The sequence below is a fragment of the Hippopotamus amphibius genome, chromosome 14 (genome assembly GCF_030028045.1).
Source record: "Hippopotamus amphibius kiboko isolate mHipAmp2 chromosome 14, mHipAmp2.hap2, whole genome shotgun sequence".
Lineage (NCBI taxonomy): Eukaryota > Metazoa > Chordata > Mammalia > Artiodactyla > Hippopotamidae > Hippopotamus > Hippopotamus amphibius.
This window is the reverse complement of record NC_080199.1, coordinates 30,618,028-30,636,379: the sequence shown is the minus strand read 5'-3', so window position 1 is coordinate 30,636,379 and position 18,352 is coordinate 30,618,028. Positions and strand designations below refer to the sequence as shown.

The following is an 18,352-nucleotide window of genomic DNA, read 5'->3' as shown; positions in this document are numbered from 1 at the left end:
AATGATAAATTCTGCCTTTGGAGCAGAGGACTTCCACTTGAGTGTCTTTAAACAGGAGGAAGGGTTGGAAAAGGAGATATTGGGGGCAACTGGAACAATGTGATTTGAGACACAGGAGTATGAAGGTTTGTCTTATTTGTGGGGATGGGGAATAATTAGAAGACCAGAAACCTAAGTAAATTTTTAACATTTGCCAGCATTCTTAACACTTGGCTTTGTAAAGTAGACTTCAGCTACTTGCAGGAAGACCTTGTTATATTCTTCATTATTTCAGTTCCTAACTCAGGGATTGGTACATAGTAGACTCAGTAAATAATATGACACTCAAACTGTTTTTTATTTTATTTTTGCCTGATTTTTTTTTTTCATTTTTTTCATCAAACTGTTTAAATTGCTAAAATAATTTTTGGAAACCCAGTATTCAAGTAAGTACATTTATTAGATGATGATATGGTTAATTTCTGCCCTCAACCTGGTTAAATGATCAAGCTTTCATACTTTCTTTGATAGAATGCTGATTTAATTTATTTCAACTGTATAGTTAATTTTGATAATGAAACTGAGGAATGTTTTACATGTTTAAAGTACCACATTCAACTTTAATAATAGACACTATATAAAATGCACACTTCCTAAGTTGAGTTACTTTTTTTCTTAAAGATTTATTATTTTTTTATTTTATTTTTGACTGCATTGGGTCTTCATTGCTACGCGTGGGCTTTCTTTAGTTGCGGCAAGCAGGGGCTACTCTTCATTGCCGTGCATAGGCTTCTCATTGTGATGGCTTCTCTTGTTGCGGAGCACGGGCTCTAGTCGTGCAGGCTTCAGTAGTTGTGGCACACGGGCTCAGTAGTTGTAGCTGGCAGGCTCGGTAGCTGTGGCGCACCTAGTTGCTCCGAGGCATGTGGGATCCTCCCGGCCCAGGGCTCAAACCCATGTCCCCTGCATTGGCAGACGGATTCTTAACCACTGCGCCACCAGGGAAGCCCATGAGTTACTTTTGACTCTGAAAATTCACTTATATTTTCCTCTATTTTGAAATGGTTTCTCGCTTCCTTTCTTTCCTTCATTCCATCTGCTTAAGAATAGAAGTAGATAAACCGCTCAAAAATGTATGGGTGAATGGGCAGGCAGTTGTTTTTCTCTTCTGATTTACTAAATTCAGCTTGGCAATCAGCTAATGAATATGCAATATTTATGTCTTGTGGTTTTAATTAAAGTTAGTAGTTGGATATGTTAAGTACGATAAAAAGGAAATGAACGCTTTGGCTACAGGTAACTCTGTTTTGTACTATTAGTCTAGTGAACTTTAATTTTTTTTCTTAGTTTAAGTTCAGCTGGTAACCCTTATATTAATAAGAGGCTTCCCACTTATTTTCTTTACAAAAAGAGTAGCATAAATGTTGATTCCTTTCATGGTATGTCTTTATGTCTTTTAAGAAATCTTAATTGGAAAGGGAAGGATTTAAATTTATAGTAGTTATTTGTAGTATAAATACCTGTTTCTTAGGAGTAAAGACATGTTATTTAACGCCATCTAGCTGTTTGACTCAGAGCTTAGTTATTATCTCTCCATTTTGATACTTCACTTAACCGTGCTGTCTTCTCAGTCTTTGTTTTTTAGATCTGAAAACATTTCACCGATACACCAGTGTTGTAAATGCACAGTAACCTAGGCACTTGGTTGGCCTTATTTTTGGCCAGTGGTGGTATATTAATTAATATGAATATAAATACTTACGTTTAAGATATTAATGTAAATTATGTGCTTTTTGTTACATTTTTACTAAATTGTGTTTCTACAGTTTATATCTTTATGTTTCCTGTTCTACAAATACTGCACCAATATTATAAGAGTAAGGTTATGAATTATTTTTCACCTCCATTTCCTGATGCATTTCTTTGGGTAGGCTGTAGGGCAGTGCTTCAGTTTATTTGCTTTAATAAGCATAGATTTATTTGTAGTCACTACCATCTAGTGGCTGTTCTACAAATTGCAACTTGCTATATTTTCCAAACTCCAAACTATCTAGTAGCTATTATCTAGATTCTGTTCTGTTGTCTATTTGTAAGGTCCGGACATAGATTTTGATTAACGTGGTTTATAATTTAAGCATTTCAGGTTATAAATTATGCAAATAAAACTTCAGTGATTATCGATAAGAATATTTCAGTTAAAGCATTTTATTGGTTTAATTCTTTCCTTCTCGGTTTTCAGTGTCTACAGTTCAGTCGCTTACCACATGTAACCCTAAAAAAAGTTTACACATAAATTTGGTAAGATAATTGCTTGTTCACGTTCAGAAAATATAAAGAAAGAAATGTGTGTATCCCCTGAGAATGTTTTGCTTCTCGTAATCCCTTGAAGTGTCACTGCAAAATGCCTTTTATGTGCCTTTTCTACTTGTATCAGAGCCTACTTTTAACAGATTTTGTCTCTAAAAGATTGAAATAGAAGTCATTTATATGTTAGTTAAAAGCTAGAAATTAAGGTTTGGTTCATTGGGTAATTGACGTTCTGTGGAAATGACCTTGAACTCTAGTGCTTAAAAATGTAATGGATTCTTTTTAGAAAACTTTTCTGAGGGTTAGCCTTTTGTACTGTGTGTGAATCTTCACATCAGCATGCTGTAGTAATAATTAATCTCCTGCATTATTCCCATTTTAGATTGAGGGAAACATAATTAAAAAGATACTAAGTTATTTGTACCTAACGTTGAAAAGAATTAGAAAGTTATTTTGAAACGTGAATTCTGATTGGTAAGAAGTTGTTGAACTTTCAGTTTCGTTTTGCATTCACACCAGTAGTGATGAGAGTTCCTATTGCTCTGATCCTCATCAGCAATTGGTGTTTATAGTTTTAAAAATTTTTGAAATCTAATAGTTGTGTGGTAGTATCTAGTTGTGGTTTACTTTGCATTTCCCAAATGGTTAGTGATATTGAGCATCTTTATTCAGTAAATTATTTTGGGTGCCTACCAAGGACAAGTCATAAAAGTGACAGTTCTTAAAAGGGTTATCTGGGCATTACACATTGAAAAATAATGCATTGATGACTTATTATCTTCATGTAAAGCTATGTTTTTATATAGCTTTTAGATGGGGTCACATATTTTAAGCGAATCCAGAAAGGGGGGGGGGGCGCATCTGAAATTATAACTATACCTTAAGAAACTCATAATATTTGTGAAGTATTACATTTTATTGAATTTGTTCTGTTTATAAGAAAAATAATTTTGTCGTTTCATTGCTTATGATTTAGTGGAAATGTGTTAAAATTAATAAATTGTTAACTTCATGTTTTTCTCAATGAGTGAGTTTAAACAAAGAGAATTGCGTGAAGATAAGACAGAAATTTGCCCTTGTACAGTTCAGAATCAGGTGTAGCGAAACTGATCATTTTTTGTCTGGGACCTTACTGTGTTTGAAACCTGGTGCATTTATATATATTGAGCATTTTTCTGTGATAAAAATATAAGTGTTTAATGTTACTATATTGGCATTCATTCATAATATTCATTTGTTTTCAAAGCAAGTATCAATTTTTTTTAACTTAAAACTTTTTAAACTTTTCATTTTGAAATAATTTTTAAATTTAGGAAAAAATCGCAAAAATAGTACATTCTCCATATAACTTTCATCCAGCTCTTCCAAGTGTTAACATATGTAACTTCAATCCAGTGATCAACATTAGGAAATTAACATTACAAAATACTGCTAAGTAGTTTGTAGACCTTATTCTGATTTTGCCAGTTGTCCCACTGATGTCCTTTTCTTCGGCTAGGATCTATTTCAGGATTACACATTGTATTAGTTTCTGCTTTTCCTTAGTCAGCCTCAATCTGGAACAGTTTCTTAGTCTTTGTTTCGTAACAGCTTTGATTCTTCTGAAGAATGCTGGTCAGTTATTTTGTAGAATGTCTTTCAATTTGGATTTAGCTCATGTTTCCTCATGATTAGATTCAGGTGGTGCATTTCTTTCTTTTTCTTTCCCCCACAAGAATACCACAGAGATGGTGTTCTCAGTACATCAAATCAGAAGCAATGATGTAGATATGTTTTATTACTAGTGATGTTAACTCTCATCAGGTTAAGGTGGTGTCTGCCAGCTTTCTTCACTATGAAGTTACTCTTTTCCCCTTTGTTATTAATAAGTATCTTGTGGCTATCGAAAAATTTAAAGTATAGACTTACTAGTTAATGGATATAGTACAGTGTACAATATTGCTTTCTAGATTATTCTGCTAACCTCTTTGGTTAGGTGGGAGGTATATATAATGAAGAGCTCACTGGATATAGGCATAAAAGACTTGGATGCTGCAGTCTCAGCTATGCTTCTTACTTGCCTTGTTACTTCCTGTGCAGCCTGTTCAAGTCTTAATTTGCCCTTCTGTAAAATGGGGTTAATTCTGATCTTGTCCTTCTTAAAAGGCTAATTAAAGCTCAAATGAGTTAAAATACATGAAATATCATGAATTATGAGTGTTATTAAGTGAAGGTGGAGGTAACGTTCTCTTCCCCATCCTTATTTGGGAACTCACCTTTCAGTGATAATAAGTCGAGGTAAAGTAATTGGCAGCCTTCTTTCACATGCCATTAAACTGTCTAAACCTGCCTGATTTGCTCTTGCAAAGAAGGCGACTCTGAAGGCCAATGTGGAAAAGTGTAATTGGAGCAATTTTTCTGCATTAACTTTACTGCTTCCCTGCTGTTGGCTCCCCCAGATCTTACTTCTCCAAAGGAATATAGCCTGTGTGAGCCTGTTGCTTCTTCGGGTTCTGTCTTGGGACTTGCTGTGTTGGGAGTATGTGCCCTACACCTTTTAAGTTTCCTTATTTTGTTCTAACTTTCTGGAGGAACATGGCATGAATGAAGTAGAACTGAAAGAAAAGTGCTCTTGTCTTCTTTCTTAGCCATATATATGTTCACCTGCCTCTACAACACATTATTTCTTCTATGGATTTTACATACTTAAGGTTTAGTGTACAATTATTAGATTGTCTTTCTTGACAACTCAGACATATCATAGAGGATCCAGAATTGAATGCTCTGCCCTTTCTGTACCTTAAAGACCTACTCAGCTCTACTTCTATCTTACAGGCCAAGGAAAGATGAAAAGTGAATCTGTGCTTCAGTAGTCAGAACTTCTCTGTTTTCCTAGTGCTTAAACCAATTAAAGATGATTAAGTTATGTATTTGTCTATCCAGGCTGCCATAACAAAATACCACAGACTGGGTGGCTCATACAATGAAAATTTATTTTCTCACAATTCAGGAAGCTAGAAGTCCGAGATCAGGGTGCCAGAAAATTTGGTTTCTGGTGAGGGCTCTCTTCCTGGCTTGCTATCTTCTTGCAGTGTCCTCACATGGCCTCCTCTCTACGTGTGTGCAGAGAGAGAGCTCTCTCGTGTCTATTCCTCCTCCTATAAGGACACCAATCCTATTGTATTAGGATTTCACCCTTATAACCTCATTTAATCTTAGCTATCTCCCGAAAGGCACTATCTCTAAATACAGTAACACTGGGGGTTAGGGCTTTAATCTATTAATTTTGAGGGAACACAGTTCAGTCTGGAACAAATTATATCACATGAGCACAGTTTCTGGGAATTCATACTACTGGCAGAGAACATAAAGAAAACATGAAGGCTCATTGAGTACTTTTTTGTTCTTTTGAATATTATTTATCTTTTGGGTACAGTGATATGTATAATAGATATTGGTAAATCTGATTCTGAAGAAATTGGACAGTGTTTAAATTATTTTTTCCCCAAAGCTAAACATACACATACTCAAAAATGGAAATACACTTTTGGAATATTTTGCTGTTTTGTATTTTCTCCATCAGTGCTTCCTGTGTTTTATTTAACAGCATGACATGCACATGCCAGGTGATAGAATGTTTATAGCACACTGGGATAAAGGAATAAGGTGCTGAGGACTGGTGGCAGTCTGTCCTCTGGCCCAGACCTCACCTGCCTACCCTAAGGGCTGAGGAGAGAAGTATCTCAGCCTGTCATTAACACATATGTAGCAACCTGTTGGGAATCTCTACTGCTCCTTGGTAATATAAATTCTTTACTTTAAATAGATATAAAATTATTTTTTTGTTACGTGCTTTCCCAGCAGCTAACACAGATATTAGCCACTTAGATACAGAGTGGCTATATGCAGTAGATTATTCTCCAGTGATGGAAATATTCTATCTCTGTTGTACAGTATGGTAACTAAAATTAGAGAGTAAACAAGTTTAGCTCTGTTTATAGTAGTGCCTCTTGAAATTTTTTTTGCAGGAGAGATAGGACCTGCTCTGTAAGGTGAAGAGATCGTTTTGTATGGATGGTGATGGTGGCTAACATTTTTTAGCAGTCACCATGTGCCAGGTTCTGTACTGTAGTAAGCTCTTTACATTCCCACGTAATCCTCTTATCAATCTTGTGAAGTAGATACTTACAGATCAGAGAACTGTGGCTCAATGGAAGTCAGCAGTGAGTCCAAGGTCGTGTATCTAATGAGTGAGAAGAACATGACTCAAACACAGGTCTCTTATTTCAAATTGATTTTTCTGACTGTTGCACCATATAGTACAGTTTCCTGTAAATGATCAAAAAAGCTGCGACTTAGAAAGTATTAGGAAGGAAGAAATGATGTAAGTAAGGGCATTGCTTCAAAGAAATAGCCATTTCATTTAAACTTATCCTAAATAGTTTCCTCTTTGTCTTTAGAATTCTGAAAAACCAGAATTTCTCTAGGTGACTTACTTTATTCTCCCTGAGGCTTGGTTGGAGATATTTAGGGTAAGAGTCTGGGCACTGAACAAGATTTAGGTTCAAATTAATCTTTAGTTTTATTATTATTACTATTGTTATTTTGGTAATGTTGCTATCTTAGACATAAATAGGGTACTGTGATTATATCTCAAGGACCTGTGTCAGAATGGTTTCTGCTACGAGTAACAGAAAACCCTTACTCACCTGTTGTAAATAGTTAGATTATCTCACGAAACGTGAAGTCCCTGGATGAACAGACCTCAGGCACGGACCGTGTCAGTGCTGTGGCTCTGCTTTGCTCTGCTTCTCTTTTCTTCACTCCCCCACTAATTTGGAGTGATGGTTTAATCCTCAGGCTGATAGCAAGATCCCTGCATCAGTTCCAGGTATTACAGTTAAAAGTGATATCCAGTGGAAGAAGAAGGGCCTTTTCTTCTTAAAAAACTGTTTTTGTAGAAATTCTCAAACTAGACAAGAGTATAATAAATATCTGTGTATCCATCACCCAGCTTCAACAGTGAACAATTTAAAACCGCTATTACTTTATCTATATTCCATTCTCCCTCTCCTTGCTGTGTTTTTAAGAATGCTTTTTAGAAGTCTCATTAAAAAAAAAAAATTCACTGGCAAGGAATTTGGGCCTCCTGTGATTTTCCCAGACAGAACTCACCTTTAGGGGCTGAGTATGGGGTCCAGCCGTCCCTGAAATACAGGCTCTAGAAGTGGGCTGGTATCTGCGAAGGGGAACAAGTTTTGTTAGGTAAAAAGAGGAGGCAGTGAGCAGTATCTGTTCTGGGAACAGTCGTTTATAATTTATTTGGTTCATCTTTAATATTGCCTTTTAAAAAAGCTAGTTTGGTTGGCTGATGGCTTTAGACTAGACTTCTTGGGTAGGATCACATGGGAGCTACCTTGTGACCTAATTTTTTAACTGGTTTAAAAATGCAGTTTCACCTTTTGGTGATAAGCTCTAAGGTATTGACTCTTGTTGACCAAACTGACAAAAAACTAAGTTTACCCGTTTGTTAATGTACCGTAAATAACCAATACATTTGCAAAAGGTAAACTGTAGTCTGTAAAGAAGACTAAATTGGTACAGAATTAAAAGAAAGAGAACTGCTCTTTCCATTGAACAATGAAGTATTATTGATATTTGTATTATGTCTCTGTTAATTTGTTTCCAAAGTGTGGTCTTTAAAGGAATTCTTTCTGTTGCTTTCAGTGGCATTTATTTTCAACTGGCTTGGATTTTGTTTATCCTTCTGTATCACCAATACCATAGCTGGAAGGTACGGTGCCATCTGTGGATTTGGCCTCTCGTTGATCAAGTGGATCCTTATTGTCAGGGTGAGTGTCTTCATAGCCTCTCTTGCCGTTGTCTCTAAAATTAAAATACATGCAGTTTCCTGTGTGATTCATAGAAGTTCACTTTGTGTATATGAGTTCAGTTATTTTGAGACATTCTTAACGTCTGTCCTTAATTATTACAGTGATCTCTGTGGTGTGAATATTTTATGAGATATATTATATGAGAGCTTGTTAGTATGTGGAAAGAACTTTGAAATCAGATAAATTTGAGCTTGAATCTCATCTTTTTTTTGTGTCAGTGTTCTAACTTTTTTTTAAATCTGAACGTTAGTTTCTTCATAATAGGCTGGTAATAGCTGCCTTGCAGTATTTTTGTGAGGCATGAACGTGAGTAGCTGGTCCAGTTGCTGCACAGGTGTATGTGCTCAGTAAATCACGGCTGCCACTGTGGTGATGTAGGGTAGGTCTGCCTAAAATCAATTTTAAAACAAAAATTTCCATCGGTTAGTGAAATTATCATGGACTTAAATATCTTCTCACTTTTTCTTTTCTTTTCTTTTCTTTTCTTTTCTTTTCTTTTCTTTTCTTTCTTTCTTTCTTTCCTTCTTTCATAACATTAAGAGCTAAAAAGTACAGTACAGGCCTTTGAGATGGTTATTAGAACTCATCTTTTTTTCCCTTTACATTCCTTCTAAACCTTTCTTATTTTCCTGTTGTTCCTGGAAATCACCCTCTGTCTACCTCTTATCATTTACAAGGTAGTGTGTATGAAGATAACAAGAAGTCCTTTTCTTTCTCCCATCTCAACAGCTTTTCTAGCCCCCAGATAATTTTTTGTAACCATTGCACAGGCAGTAGTACTGTTAGCACAACCTCCCCCCAGCTCTTTTCCTTTGCCTCTTGAAGGCCCCTTTGGCTCCTTTTTACAAAGCTTTTCTCCTGGTCTCATTAGGTAAGGCTAGGAAAGTGGCTTTATTAATAACTCTTTTTAACAGTTACCCACACATTTAAATGCTATATACAATTCATACAAATCATACATGTTTAAACACTGATTTCTAGTTGAATGAGTCAGGTCATCCTGAAATTTTCGGTAGAATCACATGCTAATATACCGGCTTTTCTTAAGTGCTTCAGACACTTCAGTCATGCACCTACATTGTCAAATAGATTAAAAACGTACCCATTTAAAAAATATTAAAACTATGAATTTTGTGTGTTTCTTAACTATTTTTAAACTTGTTTTATTACTTCTCAGAGTTTCAGTAATCTTGTCAGACCCTGTCTCTGTTCAGACCAGATTATAGGATTTGGTTATTAAACAGTGGATTCTTGGTGGGACCTGTGGACTGGCTTCTTCTAAGGTGATTAAAGCCTGAGCCGTTGTAAGAACTGTACCCAGACCCCCCCCCCCACCTCTGCACAACCACCCCACCCCCACCCCGCAGTTACTTGGTTACTTGCTTTACTTTCATTTAAAAAATGTAAAGTGGGTTCCCACCATGAGCATAAATCTGTTAGGTGTTATGGGGCACACAGAGATAGAGAGACAGTCCCTGCCCTTGCAGAAGTTATTACTAGAAAAGCCTCACAAGAATTGGAACTAGATATGCCCAATCTTGGTTATGTTAGTAGTAGACTTAATTACTATTATTCAAATGGGATTTCTTGTCTAAGTCACAGAACACAGAAAATGATTTGATTTTCTTAGTTCTCCTAAAGTTGTTAAGCTGCTAGTATCATTCTAGATTCATAAAAAAGAAATTAGTGCATTATATGCAACCTTTGCCTCTAGGATGTTAGGGCCTAATTCTCTCTTCAAACCCCAGGTGGAGAAGAGGTTAGATTGTCTAGTAACCAATTCCAGTCAGTGTGATAAGATGGGGTCCTTAAATTCAATGACTGGAGTTTCTCAGAGTTTTACAAGGTATATAATAGCATAAAGTTTAATCACCGGGACTGTTTAGTTTCCCTTTAAAATACGTTTACTGAGTTAAGGGTAATATTATACCTGTAGTGTATATTGAGAATTGATATAAGAAAAGAATTTTTAAAAGTCCTCTGCTATAAACTAGCAGTAGCCACCGTTCAGTGCGTGCTTGTTACTGTATTCCAAGAGGCGTGATGCATTACAGACACTAAATTCCTTAACCCCGTCTGTATCATGTATGCTGGACATAAGCCAGCCATTTTATTGGTAATGAAACTAAGAGTAAAAAGTCCAATAACTTGCTCAGTGTCCTATCGTTTGTGTGTGGATTAGAAGCAGTTTGATTTCAGTTCCGTGCCCGTTCTCCTAATTCTGTACTGCCTCTGGAACACTGTGCTTTGACTTATTATAACCAAGGCAATAAATTTCCCTTGGAGTTCAGTGCTGAGAGAAAAGCCTGTTGTTTCCTTTTATTAGATAATAAGTAATTTATAAATCGTACTGCTGGTTTTCTTGTTTCTAAGTTGCTGTGAACTTCATATTTAGTCTAAATATCTTTAGCCCAAGATTCTGATATTTCTGTCCAAGGCTTTTGATGTTTTTATTGTTTTAAAATGCATATATATTTTATTAAAAACTGGCAAGTCTTTTAGAAAGTAGACAGGATGTAAACAATAAAATACTGGTGTCATATTAATAAAAGAAAATCAGATGAATTCTTTTTTTTTTCAAATTTAAATCAGATAAATTCTTACTGTTGGTTAATTTATTTTCCAAAATTTGATTTCTGCAGCCTGTGGTTGACCAGTCAACATGAGTTATTTACTTATGTAAAAAAAACGAAAACACAGCTTGGTTCAGCCCTGTGATTTTTAGTATTTTGAAACCCCCTTTGATAACTTAGTAATGAGTCCAAAAGCTTATTAGTTTATCCTTTTTACATAGTGAGTTTTTCTCTTTGGCTTCAAAATGAAGGTAATTGTATTCTTCACTTTGGAATAAATAAAGAAGAGCTGCAGGTCAGTACTTTTGGTGAAGAATGACGTTCTTTTCCGGTTGCCTCTTGCCGGGTAATACCGTATGTTACATAGATTTAAAAATTAGAAAGTTAAAAATGTATTGCATTGGTTCTTTATTCCTTTTGTTCTTATAATCTCTGAAACCTGTATGAAAACTTTTTATTTTGAATTATTAATCATTTGATTAAAACATAGTGTAGTGCTTTCCTACTTTACAAGCTGTATTTTCACAATTTTCTAGTTATCCCTTTATTGTACATATTTTAAAGGTATAGGAGTTATGTGGGATTTGCATCTATAATGGTACTTTGAAATCTCTTATCTTTGTAATTTCTAAAACTCTAAGCTGCGAAGTTAGATCATGGTTCATGTAAATACTTCCTGTGAAAATAATTTAAAAGCTTCAAAAAACAGGTTTAGATAATGTTTCGTGGATATGCTTCCTCACTAGTAGCATTGTTTACAACTTGTAAGCATTTTTGTTATTATGAAATCTATAAGATTTTTAAGCTTTTATGGAAATTACCGATGGATAGTTGGAAATAATTACCTATAAAGTTGGAAGTAGATACATCTGAAGACAAATCTGCATTTAACAAACTCATTTTTAGTTAAATCAGATTCAGTTCGGAGACCAGTAGAAACAGAGCAGGAAAACTAGACTGATTTAAAAAGAAAACTTTTAAAAAATAATAAATCGTCACATCCAGAGTCTAATCAAGGAACAGATACCTGTGTCCAGTATCATTAAACCCTGCCTCCCATCTGCCTGTTCATATTCTCACTTCACAGAGAATATAAACTGTCTACCACGGCCACTAATAGGAACTGTTGAAATGCCACTTCAGGGTTCATTTAGCTGTTCTCAGCTCACTGTTGGGAAATGAATGCTGGAGCATCTAGTTTGAAAATAAAAAGACTCTAATGAGTTGGGGGTCTTTATGTGCCTAGTATTCTTGGCAGTGATTAACAGTAGGGGGTGTACAGAAGGTCAAAAGCTCTTCTTTTTAGAGGTCAGCAGAACATCCCCATCTGATAAGATTAAACTAATGTGGCTTTTGGTGTTAATATCTGAAGCAGCGGGTTGCTGTAGTGTGTTTGGGATGGTAGTTGTGGCTTTGAGAGATTATGAAAAAAGAACTGACATGTGAACTCTTTAATGAGAAAATGTTGGATTCAGATATATAGCATTTTCTTTCTTCCTTTCAAGCAGTTTGAAACTGATTTTTGTTTCTAAAATATTTTGTGTAAGTTTGCTGTTATTTTTTCTCAAATAATTATATGTGTATGTCATTAAGTATTTTTTTTTTCTTTTCTGTTTTTCTTTTTATGCTGTTTTTAGTGCTAAAGATTATTTGAGGTAAATCATTCTGAAACTAAGATTAATCTGTAATTTTTAAGTTTAGGTACATAAATATGGTTAATATATTTATGTTCACTCCATAGTTTTCTGATTATTTTACTGGATATTTCAATGGACAGTATTGGCTTTGGTGGATATTTCTTGTACTTGGTAAGTTTATTCTTAATGCATTTCAATATGACTAATTTGCATTTAGTTTAACTTTGATACTTCCTAAAATTGTGAGATGTAAATACACTGTGTTGTAATTTATGTGGAAAAACATTTTTCTGTTGTAAAATTCTCATATCCAAACAGTTATATCATCTCAGCTATTCAGGTAATTCTACTTAACACTCTGGATTTCTGACTCAAGAGCCTGTCAATTTAAAGAATCAGTGGTTAAATAATAATTAAGTACTACAAAACTTGAAAATCCTAAGATGATTAAAAAATAATTGCCTTCAGCATTTATTTTGGAAAATATGCATGCATAATTTTCTTTTAATGATCATAGGAAATGTTGAGAGGAGGGTAGTTGGATATTCTATCCATTCTTTTATTTTTGGATCCTCAAAACATTCTTTACACTTTTGAAGTATACCCTGCATTAATCATTAATCAGTCAGGCATAAGGAAAGGCTTCATGCCTAATGATCACAGTACTTCTGTTGAGTTTTCTCCTTATAAGGTGTGTCTTTTATTAATATTGATGCATTTTATAGATTTCCAATTTTTGATCCCTTGTGTTTTCCTCTTTGGATATATGATAATTAAGTTAATCTTAAAATCACATTATACCTTTAATCCACATTTTAAATTTATTTACTGACATGAAGAATATATTTTGTTTCTGTTTAGGTTTAAGAGCCCACATTTCTCTAGTAACATGATTGGACCAGAAAATAGCATTTCAGTAGGTGGCAGTGTTCTCCTTGAGTTTTTATTTAGTCTTACTGTTGCATCTTTAGGATGTTTTGGGAAACAAAATCTTAGTGGTTGGTTAGGGTCACTAAAGATCCTACATTCTTTCTCTAACAATTATAGTGAAATTATTCTAATGTTGTGATTCTGTTGGGGAGTCAGACTTGTACAAAAGTTTAGCCAGTTTTTTATATTAATTGTTTTCTGACTGATTCTGTGCTTATTGTTGAGTTTCTTACTTAAAAGTGAAAAAATTTATAAAGTCTTTTAGGTATTTAAGCATAGTGAATGAGATATTTGCTTATAAATATTAGAAAAATGAGGAGTCTTAGGAAGACAACTGTGGGGCCGAGTAGAATGCAGAGGACAGCCCCAGTTCCACATCAGAGCCTGATTTAGCATTTAGGGGAATGTGAAAATTTAATCCATGATGAAAATGTTGCTCTCATGTACACTCAGAAGAATGTTGAGCACATCCTAGAATGCTGAGAAACAATGGCTGCTGGGTGATTGGTTTCTAGATGTGAATTGGCTTATTTTGGAAAATGCCTGAGTAGAATAAAATATGTCTTAGAAACAACAGCTTCATGGGCAAAAGAAGGGATTTCACAAATAAGTTGTTTTACATTTTTCAGTAATACTTTTACGTTTGGATCACAATATCATTATCTTTGAACAGCATCTGGAAGGGCGTGAGGGTGGAATTCAGAGCAGGAGTCTCAAATGGAAAGAGGATATGGGAAGCAGATGGGATCAGATTAGGTGAAATTTATACCACTTGTTTAAGTCATTTTTTGTATATCTCTTCTATCTCTCCTCTCTAATTTATTATAACCATGCTTCTTATTTTAGTGCGATTATTGTCTTAGAATTGGGGTACAAATTTCACTTGAGAGTGTCCGTTTTAAACTGACAGACTCTTCCTCCTGGTGAGGAAAGTTGCATGTGTACATATCTTCTTCTGGTCCCTGCCCGCCCACCCCCCATTATCTGGTTAAAGATTTACTGGAGTTAATAAATATTTCCCTTAGAATTGTGTGCTTAAGTGTATCAAAGACTTAACTCTTCTGATGATGGTAATGCTTTTTATACTTAGCTAATATTTTTCATCTGAAACTTTGAAGCATTTCACAGGTTTTGTTTTATTGATTACTAAAGATACCTGTGATGTAAATGATTATTATTTAAAAATACTGTTTTATAGAGGAGAACACTGAGACAGAAGACACATCTCAAATCATTTAACAAATCACTAGAGGGGCTGCTTCCAAAATCTTCTTTCTTGATTTTTTCTCAACTTAATTTTTATTATAAATTAGTCTTTTATTATTACTTGAAAATAATAACTAATAAGTAAATTATTTACATAATGCATATATCTCTAAATACAGATCTTGCAGATAGGTGGTAGGCACCTGATCTTGCTAGACAGGCTTATTATTGGTTTTATCCCACAATTATTAGCATTTACATGCATTTCTTCTCTCTTGAATACTTTATATCAGTAAATATGTGTTAGTTTGCTTAGTAGTGATAGTAATGTAAAAGCTTGGTATGAAATGGGATTTCTATGAGTTGAATCAGTTTAAGTGCATTAGGTAGCTTTGCTATTTGAAGAAATAAGTTAATAAGTGTATTTTTGCATAATTTGAAATTTTCATGGCTGGATTTACTTTACTTTAGATATATCTGGGCTTAACAAATTAAAAGAATTTGGGGGTGGCAGTAAAATTTTATTATATTTCCTTACAACAGAGTTGTCATTATAGTGTAAAATATATTATGGAATGAAAGTAGTCCTACACATTAAATTCCTTAGACCAAGAGGATCTTGTTTATAATTGTCTATTTTAAATTTATCATGTCTCCTTTCTGTGTAAGAACATGACATATCTGTATTATTTCAACCTTCTCAGGCCTGCTTCTTTTCTTCAGAGGATTTGTTAATTATCTGAAAGTCAGAAACATGTCTGAAAGTATGGCAGCTGCTCATAGAACAAGATACTTCTTCTTATTATAGAGGTAGGAAATGTTTATGTATTAACTGTTTATTCCCATTGTATTCACACTCACCAGATGCATATTAAATGCTTAATGTGTACTCATGTTGTTTACACAAATTTAGCATATTTAATAGATTTTTATACTGTTAACAGTCGCTTAGTGAAATTTATGAAGTTGTGAACTTTTAAGGTAACTTTCCATTTTTAAAATTGAATTTCATACATTTTAATTTTTAAAAATATGAGTAAACTGAAACTTTAAATCAGACTTTTAAATTTCTTTTTAAAGCTTGACCACAGAATGTATACGAAGTAACCACCAGCACAGCATTTGAAGGCTTGAAAAACAAAATATGACAAAGCACTTATACAGAGAGAATGGCCATTTTGCCTAAAACAGTGTGAAATTCACATAGATATCTGGTGGATAAAACAAACAGACAAAAAAACAAATCTGTGATTGAAAAGCAATTTTAAAGCAAGTACCATACACTTCATTGATTTGAACTTTTAAAGTAGTAAATTTAAAATAGTAAAATGTCTACTAAAACACTTAACTTCTGGATGTATCTTCAAGTACAAAATATTTCAAGGTTGCTATGACTATAAATAATTGTATGGTTTGTGATTTGGTTGCTTACATTTTATGCTTATATGAGTTTTGCATACGCTAACATGATTTACTTATTTCTGCTAAAAAGTACAATGATTACAGTTGCATTTCTGGATTATATTTAAGTATCATTCTAAATGTTCCATTAAGATTTCTTTCTACCCCTAGAAGATGTCACATTTTCTCTTTAACTGGTAAAATGTCTTTACAAGCAATGATTAAGAGTTTGTCATTATTACCTGTAAGATAAAAGGCAAAGTAATTTTACTAATTTAAATGATATTCTGTGAACGTTCAATGTGATTATCTTGTTTGCGTTTTCAAGAGTTTAAAATTTAATGTAAATATTTTCTAGATGGTCTCTCTTAGAAACCTAAGCTTTAGAGTGTATTTTGATATATGCTACTTTATGTCAATCTTACCAAAAGGATATTATATACTTGATGTAATACTGCTATAAAATGGGTTTTCATTGTACTGTCGTTTAGATAACTGCAACTCAATACATTTTAAGACTAATTCTTTCTTTGTCCCTAGACTGCGTTGACCAGACATTCCTATCTTATATCAATGTGAAATTTCCAGATCATCTGTAAACCTGCAACTTTAATAGGATAGAAGACTACTAAAACACAGAAGACAAAATTGAATGGCTGAGTGGTTTACGCTTAAAAGCCGTTTCTGTTCATTCTCTTAAATATTTATATTTCATTTGTTTGCACAGTTGCATACATGCCCATTTAAAAGATTTGCATATACTTGAAAGAAACCGTAAAGTTGTAGCAGTAAAGTCCAGTCAGATTTGATGAATCAATGTTTGATATAATTGAAAGAGTTGAGTGATAAACAGTCTTCCAGCATGTAAATGCCATTGACCTTTGACCTGAGAGGTAGTATAATAAAAATGAAATTATTAACCATGTCAAATACTTTAGTTTCTGGCTCTTAGATTTATCTAGTAACTCTACGTATGAAATATCCTTTGTTAAATATAAAGTTTTTTGAAACTTGCAGTGCTGATTATTAGAAAGGCTTTGTCAGATTTTTGAACATGATATTTACATCATTATTTAGCAAAACTTTCTGTAAATAGCCATCGTAAATTACTTTCTCCATTGTTTTCTTATAAATTGTGTCTAGATATCTTTTCATTAATTTTAAATTAAGTGGACTTAATATATATAGAAAATTTGGGTGTTAAAGGTAGTTTTAGGACAAATTTTAAGAAAATGTGGGTAGGCCACTTGTCCTTTATAAGAAAGTCTTTTTTTTTTTTTTTTTTTTTTTAAGGGACATGCCAGTTTTAGGGATTCTCAGATGAGAAGCTTGCTTTTTTTTAGCATTGTCCATCTTAGAGATTCTTGCAGAAAGAGATTGTATTAGATATTATATTTATTTCACTTAAGACATTTTTGAAAATTGATTTTCTGAATGAGATTCTCATTTGCATTTTATCTTTTAAAAAGCCAATAAAAAGTATCTTTCAGTATCACTAATATTTTTTCATTTAGATGTTTAGTTTAACTTAGCAAATAAAACCTTGTGCTTTTAATAGCTTCTTGCTTTCTGATTGTAGGATTAACTTGTAAAAATCATTTCCTGAATTGAGATATGTGAAATATCTTGTTTCCAAGTTATGGAAACGTGTCTGTGGAATATAGGGGTGTGAGAGTGTTGCAAGAGTATGTGTGTATGTGTATTATTACAACTGGAATCAATTTTACATTCATAAGCTACTGCATTTTGCAAATCATTTTATGTCTCATCCGTTTTCAGTTATGTCTTTGCTTTTGAAATCCAACATTAAAAATGATGGGAATTATCTTTTAAACTTAAAAATCAGTTAATACAGCTATATGGAACATATAAATTGATTGCTTATTATTAGACACTGACTACTAAAAGATACATCTAAAACTATTCAGGGTCATTTTTCCACTTTTGAAAAAATAAAGTTTATTATGCTTTATAACTTCTTTTGTATTTCTCTGTATTTTCTGATTTATTTCATTGTCTTTGATAAATAAAACATGCAGTTTTGTTTTCCTAATTAAGCCTCCTATTTTTTGTTTTCCCTCATTTATTCTCCTCCCCTGTGTAGGATTTTTATTGTTAATTAAAGTCTCTGTGTTACACCCATTGAAGTAGAATAATAGCCTGGGGTAAAGAAACAAAATATTTAATTTAGTTTCCTGGGTTGGATATTAATTAAAATTAGAATTTACTTAGAAGAAATGTGAACTCATGCTAGATCTCTGTTGCATATTGATGTTCCTATAGACCTGTGCTTTGCTCTTTGTAATAGTTTTTAAATGAAATTAAGCTATGATATGTAGTAAGTTAAAATTACTAGATCATCTATCATGCATCACTTTATTAAAACTTTATTTTTGTTTTTTGTGGTTATTACTTGGTTTTTGCATGTAGGTGTTGACCCAATGTC

General features: G+C 33.6%; 1 protein-coding gene across 2 annotated transcripts in view; it reads left to right on the top strand.

Moving 5' to 3' along the window:
* The window catches only part of NDFIP2 (Nedd4 family interacting protein 2), a 65,169-nt gene extending 47,210 nt beyond the window's left edge, over positions 1-17,959 (top strand). The window contains exons 5-8 of one of the 2 annotated variants that reach the window (XM_057707263.1): positions 7,993-8,117; positions 12,474-12,540; positions 15,210-15,315; positions 16,447-17,959. In XM_057707263.1, the coding sequence (XP_057563246.1) occupies positions 7,993-8,117; positions 12,474-12,540; positions 15,210-15,313 (296 nt within the window). In that variant the 3' untranslated portion in view covers positions 15,314-15,315; positions 16,447-17,959. Of the gene's footprint in view, positions 1-7,992; positions 8,118-12,473; positions 12,541-15,209; positions 15,316-15,585; positions 15,774-16,446 lie in introns of those variants that run through there. The other variant, XM_057707264.1, reaches the window with a different exon arrangement.
* Positions 17,960-18,352: the final 393 nt, after the last annotated feature.